Source organism: Amblyomma maculatum, unplaced genomic scaffold, assembly GCF_055883805.1.
Source record: "Amblyomma maculatum isolate TAMU_Amacu unplaced genomic scaffold, ASM5588380v1 scaffold_23, whole genome shotgun sequence".
NCBI classification, from domain to species: domain Eukaryota; kingdom Metazoa; phylum Arthropoda; class Arachnida; order Ixodida; family Ixodidae; genus Amblyomma; species Amblyomma maculatum.
In genome coordinates, this window is record NW_028146748.1 from 547,673 (window position 1) to 567,070 (window position 19,398).

A 19,398-nucleotide genomic window follows, 5' to 3' on the forward strand; every position below is an offset into this window, starting at 1 on the left:
TCGCCTACTACTTCCAGTATTTCGCTACCTAATGTAAACTGCTGTTCCTTCCCGAGGCTGTTCCTTCCTTAGTCTAATCATGGGAATCCAAATATAGAATCTCAGTGTCATGCAGAAGCACCGATGGCGTGCTCACGCAACTATCCCCTTTTCTATGGATGTGATAGGCTTCCGATAACTCCCTGGTTAGTTGATCATTATGCCTGTATATTACATTAGTGTTGTTAAAAAGAGGTATGCATAGTTTTTTATCAGGATATCTCGGATCATTATTCGGCTGGCAGGGGGAGCGGTGCTCCGGCACCGGACCTTCACGTCACAACACTACGCGAATGGCTGATCTTTTGTGCGCCGGGTCTTTTGTATGCCAACGCAACTCGGATGTCTCCCATTTACATTGACATACCGAAGACTGAAAACCTGGATATCCCCCTCCCCCCTTATGGATGCTCCCGCTCTAAGGGAGCCCATGACCATTTCCTGGTTCCAATGTCCCAATAATTTTCGAAAGCCACCTCTTTTCTTAACAGCTTAATATCTGTTACCGGTTCTATTTGTACCCGTGATATTAAACTGATTTTTGTAGCGCGGCGGAGCGTTCGGGGCTTTCCTCACTTCCGCCATGGGTCGACCCTGTACTGCATTACCTCCTGGACCGGACCAGCGACTTCCCCCTTTTGGGTGAAGACAATCGCAATTATAAAATCAGAAAAAATAATTCTTTTTACCCGAGCTTGCTGCTTAATTTTTTTAATATTGGAAGGGCACAGTGCAAAAACACACGGGATGAAAGGAAGAAGACGTACACACGAGCGCTTCTTCCTTTCGTATCGTGTAGTTTTGCGCTGTGCCCTTCCAATATGAATCGCTACCAACTTCCCAATTGTCTATCGTTCTTCTTTACTTATTTAATTTTTTAGAACTTTTTTCCGACTTTTATTGTTGTGTGCTTAATTTTACAAAGAACACGGTATTAATTAGTAATTATTTATTTATGCAATCGTAAATATTTAGTAATTACAGTTTAACTAGCAATTAATGAATAATAATTAGCTAATAATAAGGAATCAGTGTATATTTAATATTTTATAACTATTTACTTACTAATTAGCAACTGATCATTCATTGACATGGCCATATAGGTGACGCATTTGCGCCTACTGTGGTGTTGCTCTGTGATTGGTGGAGACCTCCATGACGTCTTCCCATCTCCACCATTAAGAGCCGCGGCAAAAGCGTGACACATTTTCTGGCGACAACGATGAGGCAATAAAGGCTTTTGCCTTAATATGGAGTTTTAGAATAGGGGGACCCAAGGCTTGGGGCCCCCAAGGAAATTGCGCGCGGCGGCGCAACGTGCTAGCCGAGTGGCGAGTTTTGGAATAGGGGTTTTCGCGGAGTCTTGCTTCGTTCGTCGATTGCAGCGCCAAAAGTAAACCAAAGGAAAACATTTAAATATAAAAGAGCCAACAACGCATGAAGTAAGACTAACCGGTCAAGAATGCAATGCACCAACTAGCCCAACAACGTGTTTTACTGAAGCCAACAACGCAATGTTATTCATCAAAAAGTACTATATTTGTGTAAAATTTGTCAGGCAAGACGAAATCGGCAAATTGTCAATCCAGGCCGAGGCTGGGAAACCTCGTTTGAACCTTCCGCGCTTTCCGCTGTCTAGTCCCCATGCCAACCAAAGGAGGCGAACTCGGTACGCCTAGCAGCTCGGGAAATCCGGAAGCAATCAGAAAATATAGTGCGTTTTATCGCTAAAATTTGATAGTGCGGGCATCATGAGACATAGCATAAGCTTCGCTGGTATTATGTTTTCCATGAACGCGTGATACCATGGAGCGGGCATTGCGAATGTGTGCCGAGGCGAGCGGCCGCCGCTTGCCCGAATGCCGCCATGTTGCCGTAACCCAAGCGACCCAACGGTGGCTTGGGGCGAACGCTATTTCCGAAAAATAGGGGCCGCCCCTAGGGTTAACCTAATGCCCCAAGCGCGCCTTACGTTCTGCGCATGTTCATTTCGACGCCCCAAGCTAGCTTTGGGGCCCCCTATTTTATAGCTCTGTAATAACAGTTCAGTTCAGTTCAGTTCAGTCGTTCAGTCGTATCCGACTCTTCGTGACCCTATGGACATACATGGCAGTAATTGAATTACTGTAATGTAATTACTGTAATTTAATTACTTTCTTCGGTAATTTGTAATGTAATGAATTACTTCTCTGCTCTGGTAATTCGGTAATGTAATGCATTACTTTCGACTGGTAATTTCCCAGTAAAAGTAATTAATTACTCTCGAAATTACTTTTGTTCCAAAAGCACCACTGCTGCTTGTAGAGCACAGTTCGGGGTTCATTTCTATAGTCAAATACACGGAGGGAAAAAAACGCGGAAGAGTGGGGCCGCCAAGCAAGTTAACTCACGGGCGAGGGGCGACGAGCGCGCAGGCAAGCGCAGTCTCTTTGCGCCAAGTTCTACGAAGGCAAAGCTATGCAGCTTTCACGACCGCACACGCACGCACATTGCTCGGCAGCAGGTTGTGTTCCACACGCGCACATAAAGGGTGTGTACATGAGACCGACAAAGTTGGGTCGGAAGTGAGTGAAAAACGTTTGTTTTCTGATATGGCGGGCCTGTCGACCGAAAACCGGCTGTCGGACTCATACGCTAGTGCACGGTGAAAGGGAAGGCATGCTATCTTGCCTTTACGAAGGGAAAGCTATGTACTACTTGCTGCACTGTACACGCTCACAGTCACACTCAACAACGTGCCTGAGAAAGGGCTCAAGTGACCGGCAGCTTTAGTCAGAATCCCGCAGAAGCGTTTGCCAGACCGCCGGCCTCTCGTTGTCGCTTTGTTTTGTTAAGCAGTGGAGAGCACCGGGAGCCCTCCATCCAGTGCCTGAAGAATACGGCCTGCTGAAACGGAGACTGGCGGGTCTCGAAAAGAAATTTATTGCTCAGTCATTCTGTTCGTTCATGCCGCAAAAAACTCTAGACGATGCGGCGCCGAACCCGGGCGGGAGGGCAGAAGCATGTTAGGTCGGCGTTCGCGTAAACAGATGGCCCAGTTAGGAAGTAAACGAAACGGAACGCGCGTGCACTCCCTGGTATGGCACGCCGTTTAAGGCGACGCACAGCGCATCGTGGACATCGGCGCCTATCGGTAGAATTTACTGCCCTGACAAGACAGCCGCGAGAGAAGTCGTGCTTGGCCCCTAATAGCCCTAGGCCGAGCAAGAGGCGGCACTCTTCTGAAGTCCACGAAATGCGGACAGTGGGCGCACCGTGGCTCCCCCGGTTACACCCACGCAGGCCGCACTCGTGCTCGCGGTCGCGTTACGTCGTCGCTGCGAGGCGAAGGGGGACACCGGAAGGGCTCTTACAGAAACCATTGCCGCAAGCGGCTGCAGGTGCTGAGTCCGGGCGCTTTCCAGGCAACAAGTAACAAGCTTCGGAAAGCTTGAATGGTGCGGACAAGACAGCGAAGAATTTGGCGCCTTTACTGACGGGAACTACTAAAAGTGATAAGTGTTTGGCTGGCGCTGTGTTTGTCTTAGTTCGGTAATGTACCGAGTTCTGGGAACGCAAAGAAGGTCAACTGTCAGCGGAAACTGAATTTGGCGGGAAAAAAGTGAAATGTGTGCCACGTATTTTGAAAACAAAACTTGGTGTTCTGGTGGTTTTTTTTTTTTTTTTTTGAGAGAGAGAGACTTGTAGCACTGTTGAAGTTGAAGGGCGTGGTGCACCATTCAGTGAGCCAATCTTCTTTGGATCTCACTGAGCGCACCAGAATTTGGGAGATATTTTGACGTTTTTTTTTTAGTTTTAGCATCAGAGAAAGAGTCATTAACACTGTCAAAGTTAATGGTGTGAGAGTCGGTTCAGTGGACCAATCGTCTTTTAAGTTAATTCTGATTGGGTGACTGCAAAATGTGGGACGGTCTTCTGATGTACCAAAAACCTGGCTCCGGGATCCTGATCTCAAACTTTGCTTCTGAGGCATGACAACGGTAATGAGTTTGCGAAAAGACGAGCTTCCGTGGCCGGATCTCAAGCCCTATTTTGAATTCAAGTCAAAAATAGGAGACAATGTTACTGTAACGTGCAAGTTATGTCCGCCAGGACCGAAGACGTTATCCTCCAGCTCCAAGGCTTCATCAAATTTGCTAAAGCACCTGCAGGTAAGTTTTTATTTTCTACTCATACCCTGTATTCTGAGTTCGGGGAAAAAAAAAAAAAACCGCGCTTCCATTCTCTTCTGTGACTGATCGGCGATTGCGAACTGAACATTGCCAACGCGTATGTGGTAAATTGTTTGCTCAGAAGGCAGTGCTTTTTCTTCGGCTTGAGGCACGCTATTAACTGCGTAGTACATTAACAGTGCGTCTAAGACCTTGGTTTTGCTTTCGTTGTGGCGTGAACTGCGCGGCTGATAAGCTAGTTTAATATACTAAGATATTTGATATTGAGGTCATCTTGTTGCACATTTACGAAGCTTTGTTGAGAATGCAAAATGCCAGGGCGTGCATATTGTTCTTAGACAAATTTCAAATTTATTACAGCTTACTTCTTTACTGACTTAACGTGGGATGTTTCTAATTCAAGGTAGGGGAGTGCCCAACCTGGCAATAGAACAGTATGCGCCTTGTTGGTGTTACTTGAACTTGACATATGCTTGCTGCGACGCACTGAGTGCCTTGTTTATTGTGTGCTCATTTGTAAAAAAAAAAAAAAAAGTACATCTAGCCTCGATAGCTAATCAAAGGAATTTTGTCGTGCAAAGTGTTTTTCTTCGCGTACTGCTTTCTTCTCAGCTTGCCAGTTTTCATAGAAACACTGAGGTATGAGCCGAGCAAAGAAGAATAATTAGCCGTGTAATCTCCTTTCTGATAACGTATAGTCTAATACTTCCAAGTATTACCTTGCAGAGTAAGGACACAGATCTTTTTGTTTACTCTTATAATTTTTTTTTTTTCAGAAAAAGCACCCATACGCTTTGCAAGAACGTGATGTTAGAAAACAGAAACGGTTGCCAGAAGACTCTGATGAAGGCTCTTCGTCTGCTCTTAAGCAGAAAAGGCTGGAAGGCTGTTTTCTAAAAAGAGTGCCCACCCCGTCGCAGCAGGAAGTAGACTCGGCTGTAACGAAGTTCGTTATAGGATCATTCCAAAGCTTCTCCGTAGTTGAACACGAAGATTTTATCGGTCTTTTAGAGACACTTCAACCTGGCATCAAAGTGCTCTCCCGTCGGGCAGTAGCTGAGAGAGTCAACAAAATGTACGAAGAAATGAAGGACAAGCTCCGTGCCACCCTTCGAGATGTGTCATCTGTGTGCTGCACAGCCGACTGCTGGACATCCTTTCGTCGGTAAGCAAGCTTACATTGCGACCTCCCTGTAACACTATTAGAAGCATGCATTTTTCTTTGTAAAGCATTTTGTGGTATTCTTCTAACCAAAATTTATTCATTGCAGGAGCTTTCTTGGTGTAACCGTCCACTGGCTGGGCGAAGACTGCACGAGAAAGTCTGCTGTACTGGCATGCATGCGCCTCACTGGACACCATACGTACGACGTACTCGCGCACGCACTGCATGGTGTCTTAGTGGACTATGCAATTCTGAACAAAGTCACCGTGACCGTCACAGACAACGCGTCAAACTTGGCGAAGTCATTCAGGTAAAATGTCTTCGTACTTATCGCCTTAATTATTTCTAGTATCTCCGTCTAAAAACAGAGCCCTCATTTTATCGCTTGCAGGATATTTGGTCCGCAACAAAACAGAGAAGATGATGAAGACATAGAAATGGTCAGCGTGCAGGATATTCTCCAAGTTGTTTCTGACTCGGATACCCCTCCCGATCCAGACGAACCAAGGCTGCCAAAGCATGAACGCTGTGCGGCGCACACGCTTAATCTCATTGCCACCATTGACGCTGAACGGGCTCTGCAAGACGTTCGGTACAAGCGTGCATATACGCGCGTAATGAGCACCTGCAAGGCCTTATGGAATAAGCAGCAGCATTCCTCTATAGCCTCAGAGGCAGTGCAGCAGCATTTAGGGCGCTTTCTAATTGTACCATGTGCAACAAGGTGGAACTCCCTGTTCAATGCTCTGGACCAGATCAGGGAAGCAGGAACACGCATCAACAAGGTTCTCGACGCCCTGAACATATCCCGGATCCTTGGAGATGACCTTGTCTTTCTGGAAGAGTACACGTCGGTAATTTGACATTTTTATCTCTATATGAAATTATTTGCTATTATTATATAGGCTCAAGTAAGCGTTGATGATGTTAGTTATGCGTGCCAAAAATATTCATTATAAGATATCAATATCGCGGAGTTCTTAAAGCAATTAACGCATTACAGACATGTGATTAAATATTACGCTGTGCTTAAATGTACTGCTTCAATCCTGCTCTTTCAGGTTCTACGGCCAGTAGCGCGGTCCCTCGACATTTTGCAGGGGGAGAAATACATGTTCATGGGGGCACTTTTGCCAACGCTGTGGTCTCTTCAACGGTCGCTGCACTGTCCTCAGGCGCTACACTATTGCCAACCACTTCTTGACGCTGTGAAATGCGGCGTCGGGAAGAGGTGAGTTTTTCGAACTTGATCTGTGTAGTAGATGTCCTTTCAAATTCAGGGAATCTTTCTAGCGCGTCAATGAGCGGACGCGGCTGTGAGAATGGAGTCGATATATGTGCATCAAAAGCCTGAAACATCAATTAGCATGGCAGAAGTATATGAGTACCTGATTATACGTTTGTGTTCCATGTGGTGATGCGTAGCTTATATGTTTGATCGGTGTGGAAATTTGTACGTTTCTCACACTACAAAACTAAACGTCACATCCAGCTGGTTTATCACGTTGTAGGAAAGCTGGCACACAAGTGTGAAGTTTTAAACATCGCTCGATTAGAAGAAATGGTTGTGTGGAAGAGTGAGACAAGATCGAAAACCAACAAGCGAGGGCATTGTTGGCTCCGAGTCTTGTCATGCTTTTGCGTCATCCATTTAATTATTAGACGGCACTAGCTGACACCGTCGTCATCGTTGCCCTCACTACGAGCTGGCACTTATAATTTTTAAGTTAAAGTGAAATTTTCACTTGTAGTGGAGAAGTGCGGAAAACGCTTTGCTAGTATGCCCGTAGATCTTATTACCCATAAATAAATGCAACAGTAACTGACTTACAGAATATCTGGAATATTGATGATAATGCGGATGACTACTTGGTCACATATAAGTTGTAAGCACTATGGTATGATTTATCCAGGTTTGCGCACCAGCTTGCGGACCCGGACTACACCATTGCCGCGGCCACACATCCACGTTTCAAGTTGGCTTGGCTCCAGGACGACAAACTTGAGCGGGAAAAATGGAACCTAGTCCGCTCCTGCTACCAGGCGCATTTCAGGGATGAAGAATCTCTAGATCATGTCGCTGCGCCACCCAACATTGATGCTGATGATGATTTTTTCAACATCAAGAGGGCGGGACCACAAAACTCAGTGAACGACGATTTTCATCGATGGATGAAGAGTGCAGTCACTGACTTTACGGCTTTTGAATCATATCCAAGAATTAAAAAGCTCTTTATGATGTATAACACTGGGCTGCCTTCATCTGCGTCTGCAGAACGACTCTTCAGCATGGCCAAGGACACGCTTTCTTCAAAGCGGGGCAAAATTTCCGACGCGCACTTTGAAGCGCAGTTGCTTTTGCGTTGTATTAAAGAACTCTGAAATGCTTTGGGAGCTGTGAGCAGTGCACTTTTTTGCATGTTAAAAAATTTAGAGTAATTGAAATGTAATTCCATTACTTTTCTGAAGTAATTGTAATGTAATGTCATTTCTTTTTGAAAGCAGTAATTAGTAATGTAATTTAATTACATTTCTGCGGTTTTCGGAAAAGTAATTAGTAATGTAATTTAATTCCTTTTGAAAAGTAATTTTGCCATGTATGCCTATGGACTATGTCACGCCACGCTTTCCGGTCTCTCACTATCTTCCTAACATCACATAACTTCATCTGCAGTGCTTCGAGGATGCCATCTAACCATCGCGTTCGCTGCCTACCCCTTCTAGGGCGACCCTCAACCTTTCCCAACATCAAATCTTCCTCCAGCGACTCCTCTCTTCTCATCAGATGACCAAAGTAGCTGAGCTTTAACTTTAGATTTGACCCTCCAATGAGCAGTCAGGGTTTATGGTCGACAATATTGACTGATTTGATCTTCTGGCAGTCCACCGTACTCTCAAGAGTCTTCGCCAACACCACAATTCAAACGCGTCAATTCTTCGGCGGTCAGCCGTTTTCACAGTCCAACTCTCGCATCCATACATCACAACTGGAAATACCATAGCACGAGTTATACGGATCTTGGTTGGCAGAATAATGTCTCTGCTCTTTACTAGTCGGTCAAGGCTAACCATTGCTATCTTTCCCAGAAGCAGGCGTCTCCTGATTTCATGGCTGCAGTCTCCTTCCGAGGTAATCTTGGAGCCCAAGAAGAGAAAATCTGTCACAGCTTCCACTTCTCGTCCATTGATGCTCCAGGACTTGATAGGGCAAGACGCCATGATCTTTTTCTTTTTAATGTTCAGTTTAAGCCCAAACTTCTCACTCTCTTCTTGTACGCGCATCAGAAGTCTCTTGAGTTCCACTTCACTTTCTTCCATTAAAGTGGTATCATCCGCATATCTAAGGTTGTTGATACGTTTTCCAGCAATCTTCACTCCAGCTGAAGACTCGTCCAGGCCGGCCTTCCTCATGATGCACTCTGCATATAAGTTAAATAGGCAGGGCGACAGTATGCAGCCTTGCCTCATTCCTTTCTCAATCGGAAACCAATCAGTAAGACCATGCCCAGTTCTGACTGTGGCCTCTTGTCCTTCATACAGGTTCCTGAGGAGACAGGTGAGGTGAATTGGAACTCCCATCTCTTGGAGAGCTTGCCACAATCTGCTGTGATCTACGCAGTCAAACGCTTTCGCATAATCAATAAAGCAGAAGTAGATGGGTTTCTGGAACTCTCTTGCTTTTTCCATGATCCAGCGAAGGTTGGCAATTTGGTCTCTAGTTCCTCTGGCCTTGCGAAACCCAGCTTGCACATCCGGAAGCTCCCGATCCACATACTGCTGCAGCCTACCTTGGAGGATTTTCAACATCACCTTGCTAGCATGCGAAATAAGCGCGATCGTGCGGTAGTTGGAACAATCTTTGGCACTGCCTTTCTTTGGAATGGGGATGTAAAGTGACCTCCTCCAATCCTGTGGTCACTGCAGGGTTGTCCAAATCTTCTGACATAATGTATGCAGAATGCTAACAGCGTCATGGTTGAGGTTTTGAAGCAATTCAGCTGGAATGCCATCAATTCCGCTAGGTTTGTTCTTAGCAAGGCTGGCTAAGGCCCATTCAACTTCACTCTTCAGGATACCCGGCTCGAGATCAGTAATCACAACCGTCTTATGTTGGTGGTTATTCGCAAACCGTCCACCATACCAACTCGCCCAGATGTCTCTTCTTTTACAGTCTATCATGTCTTATGTTGGGTTTGCACATTCGGCTCGGATGTGAATGCCATACATCGTATGCCTTCAAAACCAGATATGATTCCTGCTATTCTCTGCCGATTCGCAAAGCAGAAAACCCGGGATTTGTGGTGGGCAAACAGGAAAAAAAAAAAGAAGATGGTACAGTGCACGTGCTTGAAAACCTGACGAAAAGGAACCGCGAACTGCTGAAGCACGCAAAGGAATGGGCAAAACAACATGACTTCAAATATGTCTGGCACCGAAATGGCAAAATACTGCTGAAGATATCTGACGGCTTGTCAGCGATAGTCATCTCAAAGGAAAGTAAACTTGATAAACTACTTAGGGGCCAGGGCCAGGGGAAGTAATGCACTTTGCGCACCCTAAATGAACCCGCCTCCTTCCCTTTTCAGCCGAACAAAGACTCAGTTCTTCATGCCACCTATTCTAAACCCTGCGTGTACTCTGAAAAAGAAAAGCATATCCTTCTTTCACGTTAATGAACAATCATTGCGTAACAAAGGTGACGAGTTTGAATCATTCCTTTCTGCACTTGATTTTCGTTTCAACATAGTGATGGTGACTGAAACATGGAATCAAAGCAGTGACGAAGCCTTAGAATTGCCAAATTATAACACGTATGTGCAAAATCGCGTTGATAGACGAGGTGGGGGCGTTATGATAGCGATAGACAGAAATATGAAAGGCAGCGTTCTTACCCATTTCACTGCAACTAATGAGGACTATGAAATACTCTCTTTCCAAAGTCGTAAAAACATCTTTTCCGTATTTTACCGCCCTCCAAAAAGAAACTTCTCAAATTTTGCCTGGTTCCTTGACGAATACCTCCAATAGGTCACAGAGAACAATCTTAACGCTTTCTTGGGGGACGATATAAACATAGATTTTCTTTCACATTCAGCTAATAAAGTAGAGGTAGAGTCAATACTGCAGTGCAACGGCTTTAATAACGTCATAAATGTCCCTACGCGACTACAAGCAGCGACAGCAATCGATGTATTTTTTACTAACTCCTCAGCTGATGGTCTGACTTCTGGAGTAATAAATGGCCGCATAAGTGACCATCTTCCAATATTGTAAAAGAAGGCTAGGCGGCGAGGTCGTGACGGCAAGGACAGCCAAGCCTTGTCTAGCGCTTTAATCCGATCACGAACCCAGGCGCGCGCCGGAGCCCGCGCCGCGGGACGATGATGATGGTATGTACAAATGAAAGAAGAAGATCATGGCATGTACAAATGAAAGAAGGTCCACAGAAGGCTCGCACAATCTGCCCGGGGGGTCGGAAGCGGCCAGCCTGGTCGCTCCTAATTAACCGATGTACCGCGGCGCACAAACGGTTTCAGGCGAGAAACATGAACAATTTCAGTTCCACGGTGGCGTCGATCGGCTGGGGGATCAACAGGCGTGACTTTGTAGTTAACTGGAGAAGTTTGGCTGATAATCTTGTAGGGACCAAAGTAGCGGTGGTGGAATTTGTCACTAAGGCCAGGGGTGCGCAGTGGTGTATACAGCAGTACTTCGTCACCGGGACGATAAGAGACCACGCGATGCGTAGAATCGTAGCGACTCTTGCGGTCTTCCTGGGACGCTGCTGTGTTGAGGCGGGCAAGATGGCGGCATCTGGCCACACGAGATAAGAACTGGGTTGGTACTGATGTGGAGTAGTCGGGCGTAGAGAAGAAGGAAGCGTCGAGAATTGTAGTGGGAGGACGGCCATAAACGAGGAAAAATGGAGAATAACCGGTAGTCCACTGTACTGCTGTGTTATAGGCGAAAGTGACGAATGGTAGAATAGTGTCCCAATTTCGATTATCCGGTGTGATGTACATGAAGATCATATCTGATAAGGTGCGGTGAAATCGCTCAGTCAGCCCGTTAGTCTGGGGATGGTAGCTTGAGGTTGTCTTATGAAGGGTGGATGACGCGTGAAGAACTTCGGCAACGACTGCCGATAAGAAGGCCGTCCCGCGGTCACTGAGGAGCACCCGAGGAGCGCCATGACGCAATACAAATGATCGCAAAAAGAAATTTGCTACTTCTTGAGCGGAACCGGTCGGTACAGGTGCTGTCTCAGCGTAGCGTGTAAGGTGGTCGACAGCTGTTATAATCCAATGGTTACCCCCATCCATACATGGCAAAATTACTTTTCAAAAGGAATTAAATTACATTACTAATTACTTTTCCGAAAACCGCAGAAATGTAATTAAATTACATTACTAATTACTGCTTTCAAAAAGTAATGACATTACATTACAATTACTTCAGAAAAGTAATGGAATTACATTTCAATTACTCTAAATTTTTTAACATGCAAAAAAGTGCACTGCTCACAGCTCCCAAAGCATTTCAGAGTTCTTTATTACAACGCAAAAGCAACTGCGCTTCGAAGTGCGCGTCGAAAATTTTGCCCCGCTTTGAAGAAAGCGTGTCCTTGGCCATGCTGAAGAGTCGTTCTGCAGACGCAGATGAAGGCAGCCCAGTGTTATACATCATAAAGAGCTGTTTAATTCTTGGATATGATTCAAAAGCCGTAAAGTCAGTGACTGCACTCTTCATCCATCGATGAAAATCGTCGTTCACTGAGTTTTGTGGTCCCGCCCTCTTGATGTTGAAAAAATCATCATCAGCATCAATGTTGGGTGGCGCAGCGACATGATCTAGAGATTCTTCATCCCTGAAATGCGCCTGGTAGCAGGAGCGGACTAGGTTCCATTTTTCCCGCTCAAGTTTGTCGTCCTGGAGCCAAGCCAACTTGAAACGTGGATGTGTGGCCGCGGCAATGGTGTAGTCCGGGTCCGCAAGCTGGTGCGCAAACCTGGATAAATCATACCATAGTGCTTATAACTTATATGTGACCAAGTAGTCATCCGCATTATCATCAATATTCCAGATGTTCTGTAAGTCAGTTACTGTTGCATTTATTTATGGGTAATAAGATCTACGGGCATACTAGCAAAGCGTTTTCCGCACTTCTCCACTACAAGTGAAAATTTCACTTTAACTTAAAAATTATAAGTGCCAGCTCGTAGTGAGGGCAACGATGCCGACGGTGTCAGCTAGTGCCGTCTAATAATTAAATGGATGACGCAAAAGCATGACAAGACTCGGAGCCAACAATGCCCTCGCTTGTTGGTTTTCGATCTTGTCTCACTCTTCCACACAACCATTTCTTCTAATGGGAGCGATGTTTAAAACTTCACACTTGTGTGCCAGCTTTCCTACAACGTGATAAACCAGCTGGATGTGACGTTTAGTTTTGTAGTGTGAGACACGTACAAATTTCCACACCGATCAAACATATAAGCTACGCATCACCACATGGAACACAAACGTATAATCAGGTACTCAAATACTTCTGCCATGCTAATTGATGTTTCAGGCTTTTGATGCACATATATCGACTCCATTCTCACAGCCGCGTCCGCTCATTGACGCGCTAGAAAGATTCCCTGAATTTGAAAGGACATCTACTACACAGATCAAGTTCGAAAAACTCACCTCTTCCCGACGCCGCATTTCACAGCGTCAAGAAGTGGTTGGCAATAGTGTAGCGCCTGAGGACAGTGCAGCGACCGTTGAAGAGACCACAGCGTTGGCAAAAGTGCCCCCATGAACATGTATTTCTCCCCCTGCAAAATGTCGAGGGACCGCGCTACTGGCCGTAGAACCTGAAAGAGCAGGATTGAAGCAGTACATTTAAGCACAGCGTAATATTTAATCACATGTCTGTAATGCGTTAATTGCTTTAAGAACTCCGCGATATTGATATCTTATAATGAATATTTTTGGCACGCATAACTAACATCATCAACGCTTACTTGAGCCTATATAATAATAGCAAATAATTTCATATAGAGATAAAAATGTCAAATTACCGACGTGTACTCTTCCAGAAAGACAAGGTCATCTCCAAGGATCCGGGATATGTTCAGGGCGTCGAGAACCTTGTTGATGCGTGTTCCTGCTTCCCTGATCTGGTCCAGAGCATTGAACAGGGAGTTCCACCTTGTTGCACATGGTACAATTAGAAAGCGCCCTAAATGCTGCTGCACTGCCTCTGAGGCTATAGAGGAATGCTGCTGCTTATTCCATAAGGCCTTGCAGGTGCTCATTACGCGCGTATATGCACGCTTGTACCGAACGTCTTGCAGAGCCCGTTCAGCGTCAATGGTGGCAATGAGATTAAGCGTGTGCGCCGCACAGCGTTCATGCTTTGGCAGCCTTGGTTCGTCTGGATCGGGAGGGGTATCCGAGTCAGAAACAACTTGGAGAATATCCTGCACGCTGACCATTTCTATGTCTTCATCATCTTCTCTGTTTTGTTGCGGACCAAATATCCTGCAAGCGATAAAATGAGGGCTCTGTTTTTAGACGGAGATACTAGAAATAATTAAGGCGATAAGTACGAAGACATTTTACCTGAATGACTTCGCCAAGTTTGACGCGTTGTCTGTGACGGTCACGGTGACTTTGTTCAGAATTGCATAGTCCACTAAGACACCATGCAGTGCGTGCGCGAGTACGTCGTACGTATGGTGTCCAGTGAGGCGCATGCATGCCAGTACAGCAGACTTTCTCGTGCAGTCTTCGCCCAGCCAGTGGACGGTTACACCAAGAAAGCTCCTGCAATGAATAAATTTTGGTTAGAAGAATACCACAAAATGCTTTACAAAGAAAAATGCATGCTTCTAATAGTGTTACAGGGAGGTCGCAATGTAAGCTTGCTTACCGACGAAAGGATGTCCAGCAGTCGGCTGTGCAGCACACAGATGACACATCTCGAAGGGTGGCACGGAGCTTGTCCTTCATTTCTTCGTACATTTTGTTGACTCTCTCAGCTACTGCCCGACGGGAGAGCACTTTGATGCCAGGTTGAAGTGTCTCTAAAAGACCGATAAAATCTTCGTGTTCAACTACGGAGAAGCTTTGGAATGATCCTATAACGAACTTCGTTACAGCCGAGTCTACTTCCTGCTGCGACGGGGTGGGCACTCTTTTTAGAAAACAGCCTTCCAGCCTTTTCTGCTTAAGAGCAGACGAAGAGCCTTCATCAGAGTCTTCTGGCAACCGTTTCTGTTTTCTAACATCACGTTCTTGCAAAGCGTATGGGTGCTTTTTCTGAAAAAAAAAAAATTATAAGAGTAAACAAAAAGATCTGTGTCCTTACTCTGCAAGGTAATACTTGGAAGTATTAGACTATACGTTATCAGAAAGGAGATTACACGGCTAATTATTCTTCTTTGCTCGGCTCATACCTCAGTGTTTCTATGAAAACTGGCAAGCTGAGAAGAAAGCAGTACGCGAAGAAAAACACTTTGCACGACAAAATTCCTTTGATTAGCTATCGAGGCTAGATGTACTTTTTTTTTTTTTTTTACAAATGAGCACACAATAAACAAGGCACTCAGTGCGTCGCAGCAAGCATATGTCAAGTTCAAGTAACACCAACAAGGCGCATACTGTTCTATTGCCAGGTTGGGCACTCCCCTACCTTGAATTAGAAACATCCCACGTTAAGTCAGTAAAGAAGTAAGCTGTAATAAATTTGAAATTTGTCTAAGAACAATATGCACGCCCTGGCATTTTGCATTCTCAACAAAGCTTCGTAAATGTGCAACAAGATGACCTCAATATCAAATATCTTAGTATATTAAACTAGCTTATCAGCCGCGCAGTTCACGCCACAACGAAAGCAAAACCAAGGTCTTAGACGCACTGTTAATGTACTACGCAGTTAATAGCGTGCCTCAAGCCGAAGAAAAAGCTCTGCCTTCTGAGCAAACAATTTACCACATACGCGTTGGCAATGTTCAGTTCGCAATCGCCGATCAGTCACAGAAGAGAATGGAAGCGCGGTTTTTTTTTTTTTCCCCGAACTCAGAATACAGTGTATGAGTAGAAAATAAAAACTTACCTGCAGGTGCTTTAGCAAATTTGATGAAGCCTTGGAGCTGGAGGATAACGTCTTCGGTCCTGGCGGACATAACTTGCACGTTACAGTAACATTGTCTCCTATTTTTGACTTGAATTCAAAATAGGGCTTGAGATCCGGCCACGGAAGCTCGTCTTTTCGCAAACTCATTACCGTTGTCAGGCCTCAGAAGCAAAGTTTGAGATCAGGATCCCGGAGCCAGGTTTTTGGTACATCAGAAGACCGTCCCACATTTTGCAGTCACCCAATCAGAATTAACTTAAAAGACGATTGGTCCACTGAACCGACTCTCACACCATTAACTTTGACAGTGTTAATGACTTTCTCTGATGCTAAAACTAAAAAAAAAAACGTCAAAATATCTCCCAAATTCTGGTGCGCTCAGTGAGATCCAAAGAAGATTGGCTCACTGAATGGTGCACCACGCCCTTCAACTTCAACAGTGCTACAAGTCTCTCTCTCTCAAAAAAAAAAAAAAAAAAAAAAAAACACCAGAACACCAAGTTTTGTTTTCAAAATACGTGGCACACATTTCACTTTTTTCCCGCCAAATTCAGTTTCCGCTGACAGTTGACCTTCTTTGCGTTCCCAGAACTCGGTACATTACCGAACTAAGACAAACACAGCGCCAGCCAAACACTTATCACCTTTAGTAGTTCCCGTCAGTAAAGGCGCCAAATTCTTCGCTGTCTTGTCCGCACCATTCAAGCTTTCCGAAGCTTGTTACTTGTTGCCTGGAAAGCGCCCGGACTCAGCACCTGCAGCCGCTTGCGGCAATGGTTTCTGTAAGAGCCCTTCCGGTGTCCCCCTTCGCCTCGCAGCGACGACGTAACGCGACCGCGAGCACGAGTGCGGCCTGCGTGGGTGTAACCGGGGGAGCCGCGGTGCGCCCACTGTCCGCATCTCGTGGACTTCAGAAGAGTGCCGCCTCTTGCTCGGCCTAGGGCTATTAGGGGCCAAGCACGACTTCTCTCGCGGCTGTCTTGTCAGGGCAGTAAATTCTACCGATAGGCGCCGATGTCCACGATGCGCTCTGCGTCGCCTTAAACGGCGTGCCATACCAGGGAGTGCACGCGCGTTCCGTTTCGTTTACTTCCTAACTGGGCCATCTGTTTACGCGAACGCCGACCTAACATGCTTCTGCCCTCCCGCCCGGGTTCGGCGCCGCATCGTCTAGAGTTTTTTGCGGCATGAACGAACAGAATGACTGAGCAATAAATTTCTTTTCGAGACCCGCCAGTCTCCGTTTCAGCAGGCCGTATTCTTCAGGCACTGGATGGAGGGCTCCCGGTGCTCTCCACTGCTTAACAAAACAAAGCGACAACGAGAGGCCGGCGGTCTGGCAAACGCTTCTGCGCGATTCTGACTAAAGCTGCCGGTCACTTGAGCCCTTTCTCAGGCACGTTGTTGAGTGTGACTGTGAGCGTGTACAGTGCAGCAAGTAGTACATAGCTTTCCCTTCGTAAAGGCAAGATAGCATGCCTTCCCTTTCACCGTGCACTAGCGTATGAGTCCGACAGCCGGTTTTCGGTCGACAGGCCCGCCATATCAGAAAACAAACGTTTTTCACTCACTTCCGACCCAACTTTGTCGGTCTCATGTACACACCCTGTATGTGCGCGTGTGGAACACAACCTGCTGCCGAGCAATGTGCGTGCGTGTGCGGTCGTGAAAGCTGCATAGCTTTGCCTTCGTAGAACTTGGCGCAAAGAGACTGCGCTTGCCTGCGCGCTCGTCGCCCCTCGCCCGTGAGTTAACTTCCTTGGCGGCCCCACTCTTCCGCGTTTTTTTCCCTCCGTGTATTTGACTACAGAAATGAACCCCGAACTGTGCTCTACAAGCAGCAGTGGTGCTTTTGGAACAAAAGTAATTTCGAGAGTAATTAATTACTTTTACTGGGAAATTACCAGTCGAAAGTAATGCATTACATTACCGAATTACCAGAGCAGAGAAGTAATTCATTACAATACAAATTACCGAAGAAAGTAATTAAATTACAGTAATTACATTACAGTAATACAATTACTGCCATGTATGCCCCCATCGGAGAGAGGTAGGGGACCATATAAGTCAATGCCGACTACGTCGAATGGCGTGGTGGGACAGGGAACAGGTTGTAGAAGGCCAGCGGGCGAAGACGTCGGCCGTTTGCGACGTTGGCACAGAGGGCAGGATGCGACGTATTTGGCAACGCAGGAAGATAGGCCACTCCAAAAGAATCGTTTTTTCACTCGGTCGTAGGTTTTGTCAACACCAAGGTGACCTGCAGTAGCGTCATCGTGGAGAGCCGCCAGTATACGTGGACGAAGCACACGCGGCACGACTGGGATCCAGCGAGTTCCATCAGGGCAATACACGAAGCGGAGTAGGATGCCATCTTCGAGATTAAAATTGCGATGTTGTCGGCGAAGCCGAGCATTGGGTGGGTCCGAAGCGCCAATAAGGCGGTCGATGATGGGTCGGCAGTAGGCATCGGGTAATTGCTGTGAGCGGAGAGCGTGTTTGTTTTCAGAGTCATCAAATGAAACTGTTGTGATATACGTCGGCGAAAGAGATGGTCGGCTGGGGTCATAGGTGGAAATGTATTGGGAAGAAAAACAGCAAGCCGATTCCGAAAGTGGACAGCGAGAAAGAGCGTCGGCGTCTTGGTGTTGGCGACCTGATTTATAAGTGACGTCGAAATTGTATTCTTGCAGGCGTAGAATCCAACGGCCAAGTCGGCCTGTCAAATTTTTGAGCGAAGACAACCAGCAAAGAGCATGGTGATCGGTCACAACTGTGAAATGCCGACCATATAGGTAAGGGCGAAATTTTTGGACAGCCCAGACGACGGCAAGGCACTCCTGCTCGGTAATGATCTAGTTTTTCTCAGCTGGAGTCATAGTCCGACTGGCGAAGGCAATCACTTTCTCACGCGAAATTGCATCGCGCTGCAGTAGTACAGCTCCAAGACCGAGACCACTAGCATCAGTGTGCAGGATGGTTGGAGCGCTGTCACTGAAGTGGCCAAGAACAGGGTCTGATGTGAGGGCGCGCTTCAGATTATTAAAAGCGGCTTCGCACTGTTCAGTCCACACGAAAGTGCTGTGTGCTTTAAGTAGTTCATGAAGTGGAGCAGCAATACTTGCAAAATGCCTTATAAAACGCCGGAAATAAGACGCCAGGCCGAGAAAACTGCGCAATTCTGTAATCCGTTGTGGACGAGCAAAGTTCAAGACCGCGATGATTTTTTCAGGGTCTGGACGAATGCCGTCATGGCTGACTAGATGTCCCAATATTTTAATTTCCTTCTGTGCAAAGTGGCACTTCTTGGTGTTGAGCTGCAGGCCCGCTGAAGCGAGACACGTGAGGACCTCATTCAGGCGCGTGAGATGGTCGTTAAAGGTTGCCGAAAAGATTACAATGTTGTCCAAGTAACATAAACAGGTTCTCCATTTTAGGCCACGAAGCACAGTATCGATCATTCTTTCAAATGTCGCTGGTGCGTTACAAAGTCCGAAAGGCATAACATTAAATTCGTAAAGGCCATCGGGAGTTGAGAAAGCGGTTTTTTCTTTATCGTCCTCGTGCATAGGTATTTGCCAATAACCTGAGCGGAGGTCCAAAGTCGAGAAATATTCGGCGCCTTGGAGAGAGTCAAGGGCGTCATCAATTCTTGGCATTGGGTATACATCTTTGCGGGTAATTTTGTTGAGTGCCCGGTAATCAAAACAAAAGCGTACCGAGCCATTCTTTTTTCGCTCCACCACTTGTAAAAGAAGGCTAGGTCGAGACGGCGAGGTCGTGACGGCAAGGACAGCCAAGCCTTGTCTAGCGCTTTAATCCGATCACGAACCCAGGCGCGCGCCGGAGCCCGCGCCGCGGGACGATGATGATGGTATGTACAAATGAAAGAA

The 19,398-nt window shown here is 46.3% G+C and overlaps 2 protein-coding genes and 1 pseudogene across 2 annotated transcripts; 2 read left to right on the top strand and 1 right to left on the bottom strand.

The window, feature by feature from the left end:
• Positions 1–497: 497 nt before the first annotated feature.
• On the top strand, positions 498–669 carry LOC146171049 (U2 spliceosomal RNA; annotated as a pseudogene).
• Positions 670–5,795: 5,126 nt separating this feature from the next.
• Positions 5,796–7,758, top strand: LOC146171050 (uncharacterized). The gene is made up of 3 exons (XM_084586534.1): positions 5,796–6,230; positions 6,438–6,607; positions 7,290–7,758. Exons 1-3 carry the CDS (start codon positions 5,814–5,816, stop codon positions 7,756–7,758), a joined length of 1,056 nt encoding a protein of 351 aa, XP_084442660.1. The 5' UTR covers positions 5,796–5,813.
• A 4,158-nt stretch (positions 7,759–11,916) lies between these two features.
• Positions 11,917–13,880, bottom strand: LOC146171051 (uncharacterized). Its single transcript, XM_084586535.1, has 3 exons — positions 13,446–13,880; positions 13,069–13,238; positions 11,917–12,385 (listed from the first exon to the last, which is right to left on the bottom strand). The coding sequence occupies exons 1-3, from the start codon at positions 13,860–13,862 to the stop codon at positions 11,917–11,919; spliced, it is 1,056 nt and encodes a 351-aa protein (XP_084442661.1). The 5' UTR covers positions 13,863–13,880.
• Between the last annotated feature and the right edge of the window lie 5,518 nt (positions 13,881–19,398).

What these genes read in the sequence shown, in the direction of transcription:
- LOC146171050 (XM_084586534.1), top strand. Translation starts at nt 5,814, where the DNA reads ATGGTCAGCGTGCAGGATATTCTCCAAGTTGTTTCTGACTCGGATACC. An exon ending in TTCTGGAAGAGTACACGTCG is followed by an intron (nt 6,231 to 6,437) that starts GTAATTTGACAT and finishes CTGCTCTTTCAG; the next exon opens with GTTCTACGGCCAGTAGCGCG. An exon ending in AAATGCGGCGTCGGGAAGAG is followed by an intron (nt 6,608 to 7,289) that starts GTGAGTTTTTCG and finishes TGATTTATCCAG; the next exon opens with GTTTGCGCACCAGCTTGCGG.
- LOC146171051 (XM_084586535.1), bottom strand. Translation starts at nt 13,862, where the DNA reads ATGGTCAGCGTGCAGGATATTCTCCAAGTTGTTTCTGACTCGGATACC. An exon ending in TTCTGGAAGAGTACACGTCG is followed by an intron (nt 13,239 to 13,445) that starts GTAATTTGACAT and finishes CTGCTCTTTCAG; the next exon opens with GTTCTACGGCCAGTAGCGCG. An exon ending in AAATGCGGCGTCGGGAAGAG is followed by an intron (nt 12,386 to 13,068) that starts GTGAGTTTTTCG and finishes TGATTTATCCAG; the next exon opens with GTTTGCGCACCAGCTTGCGG.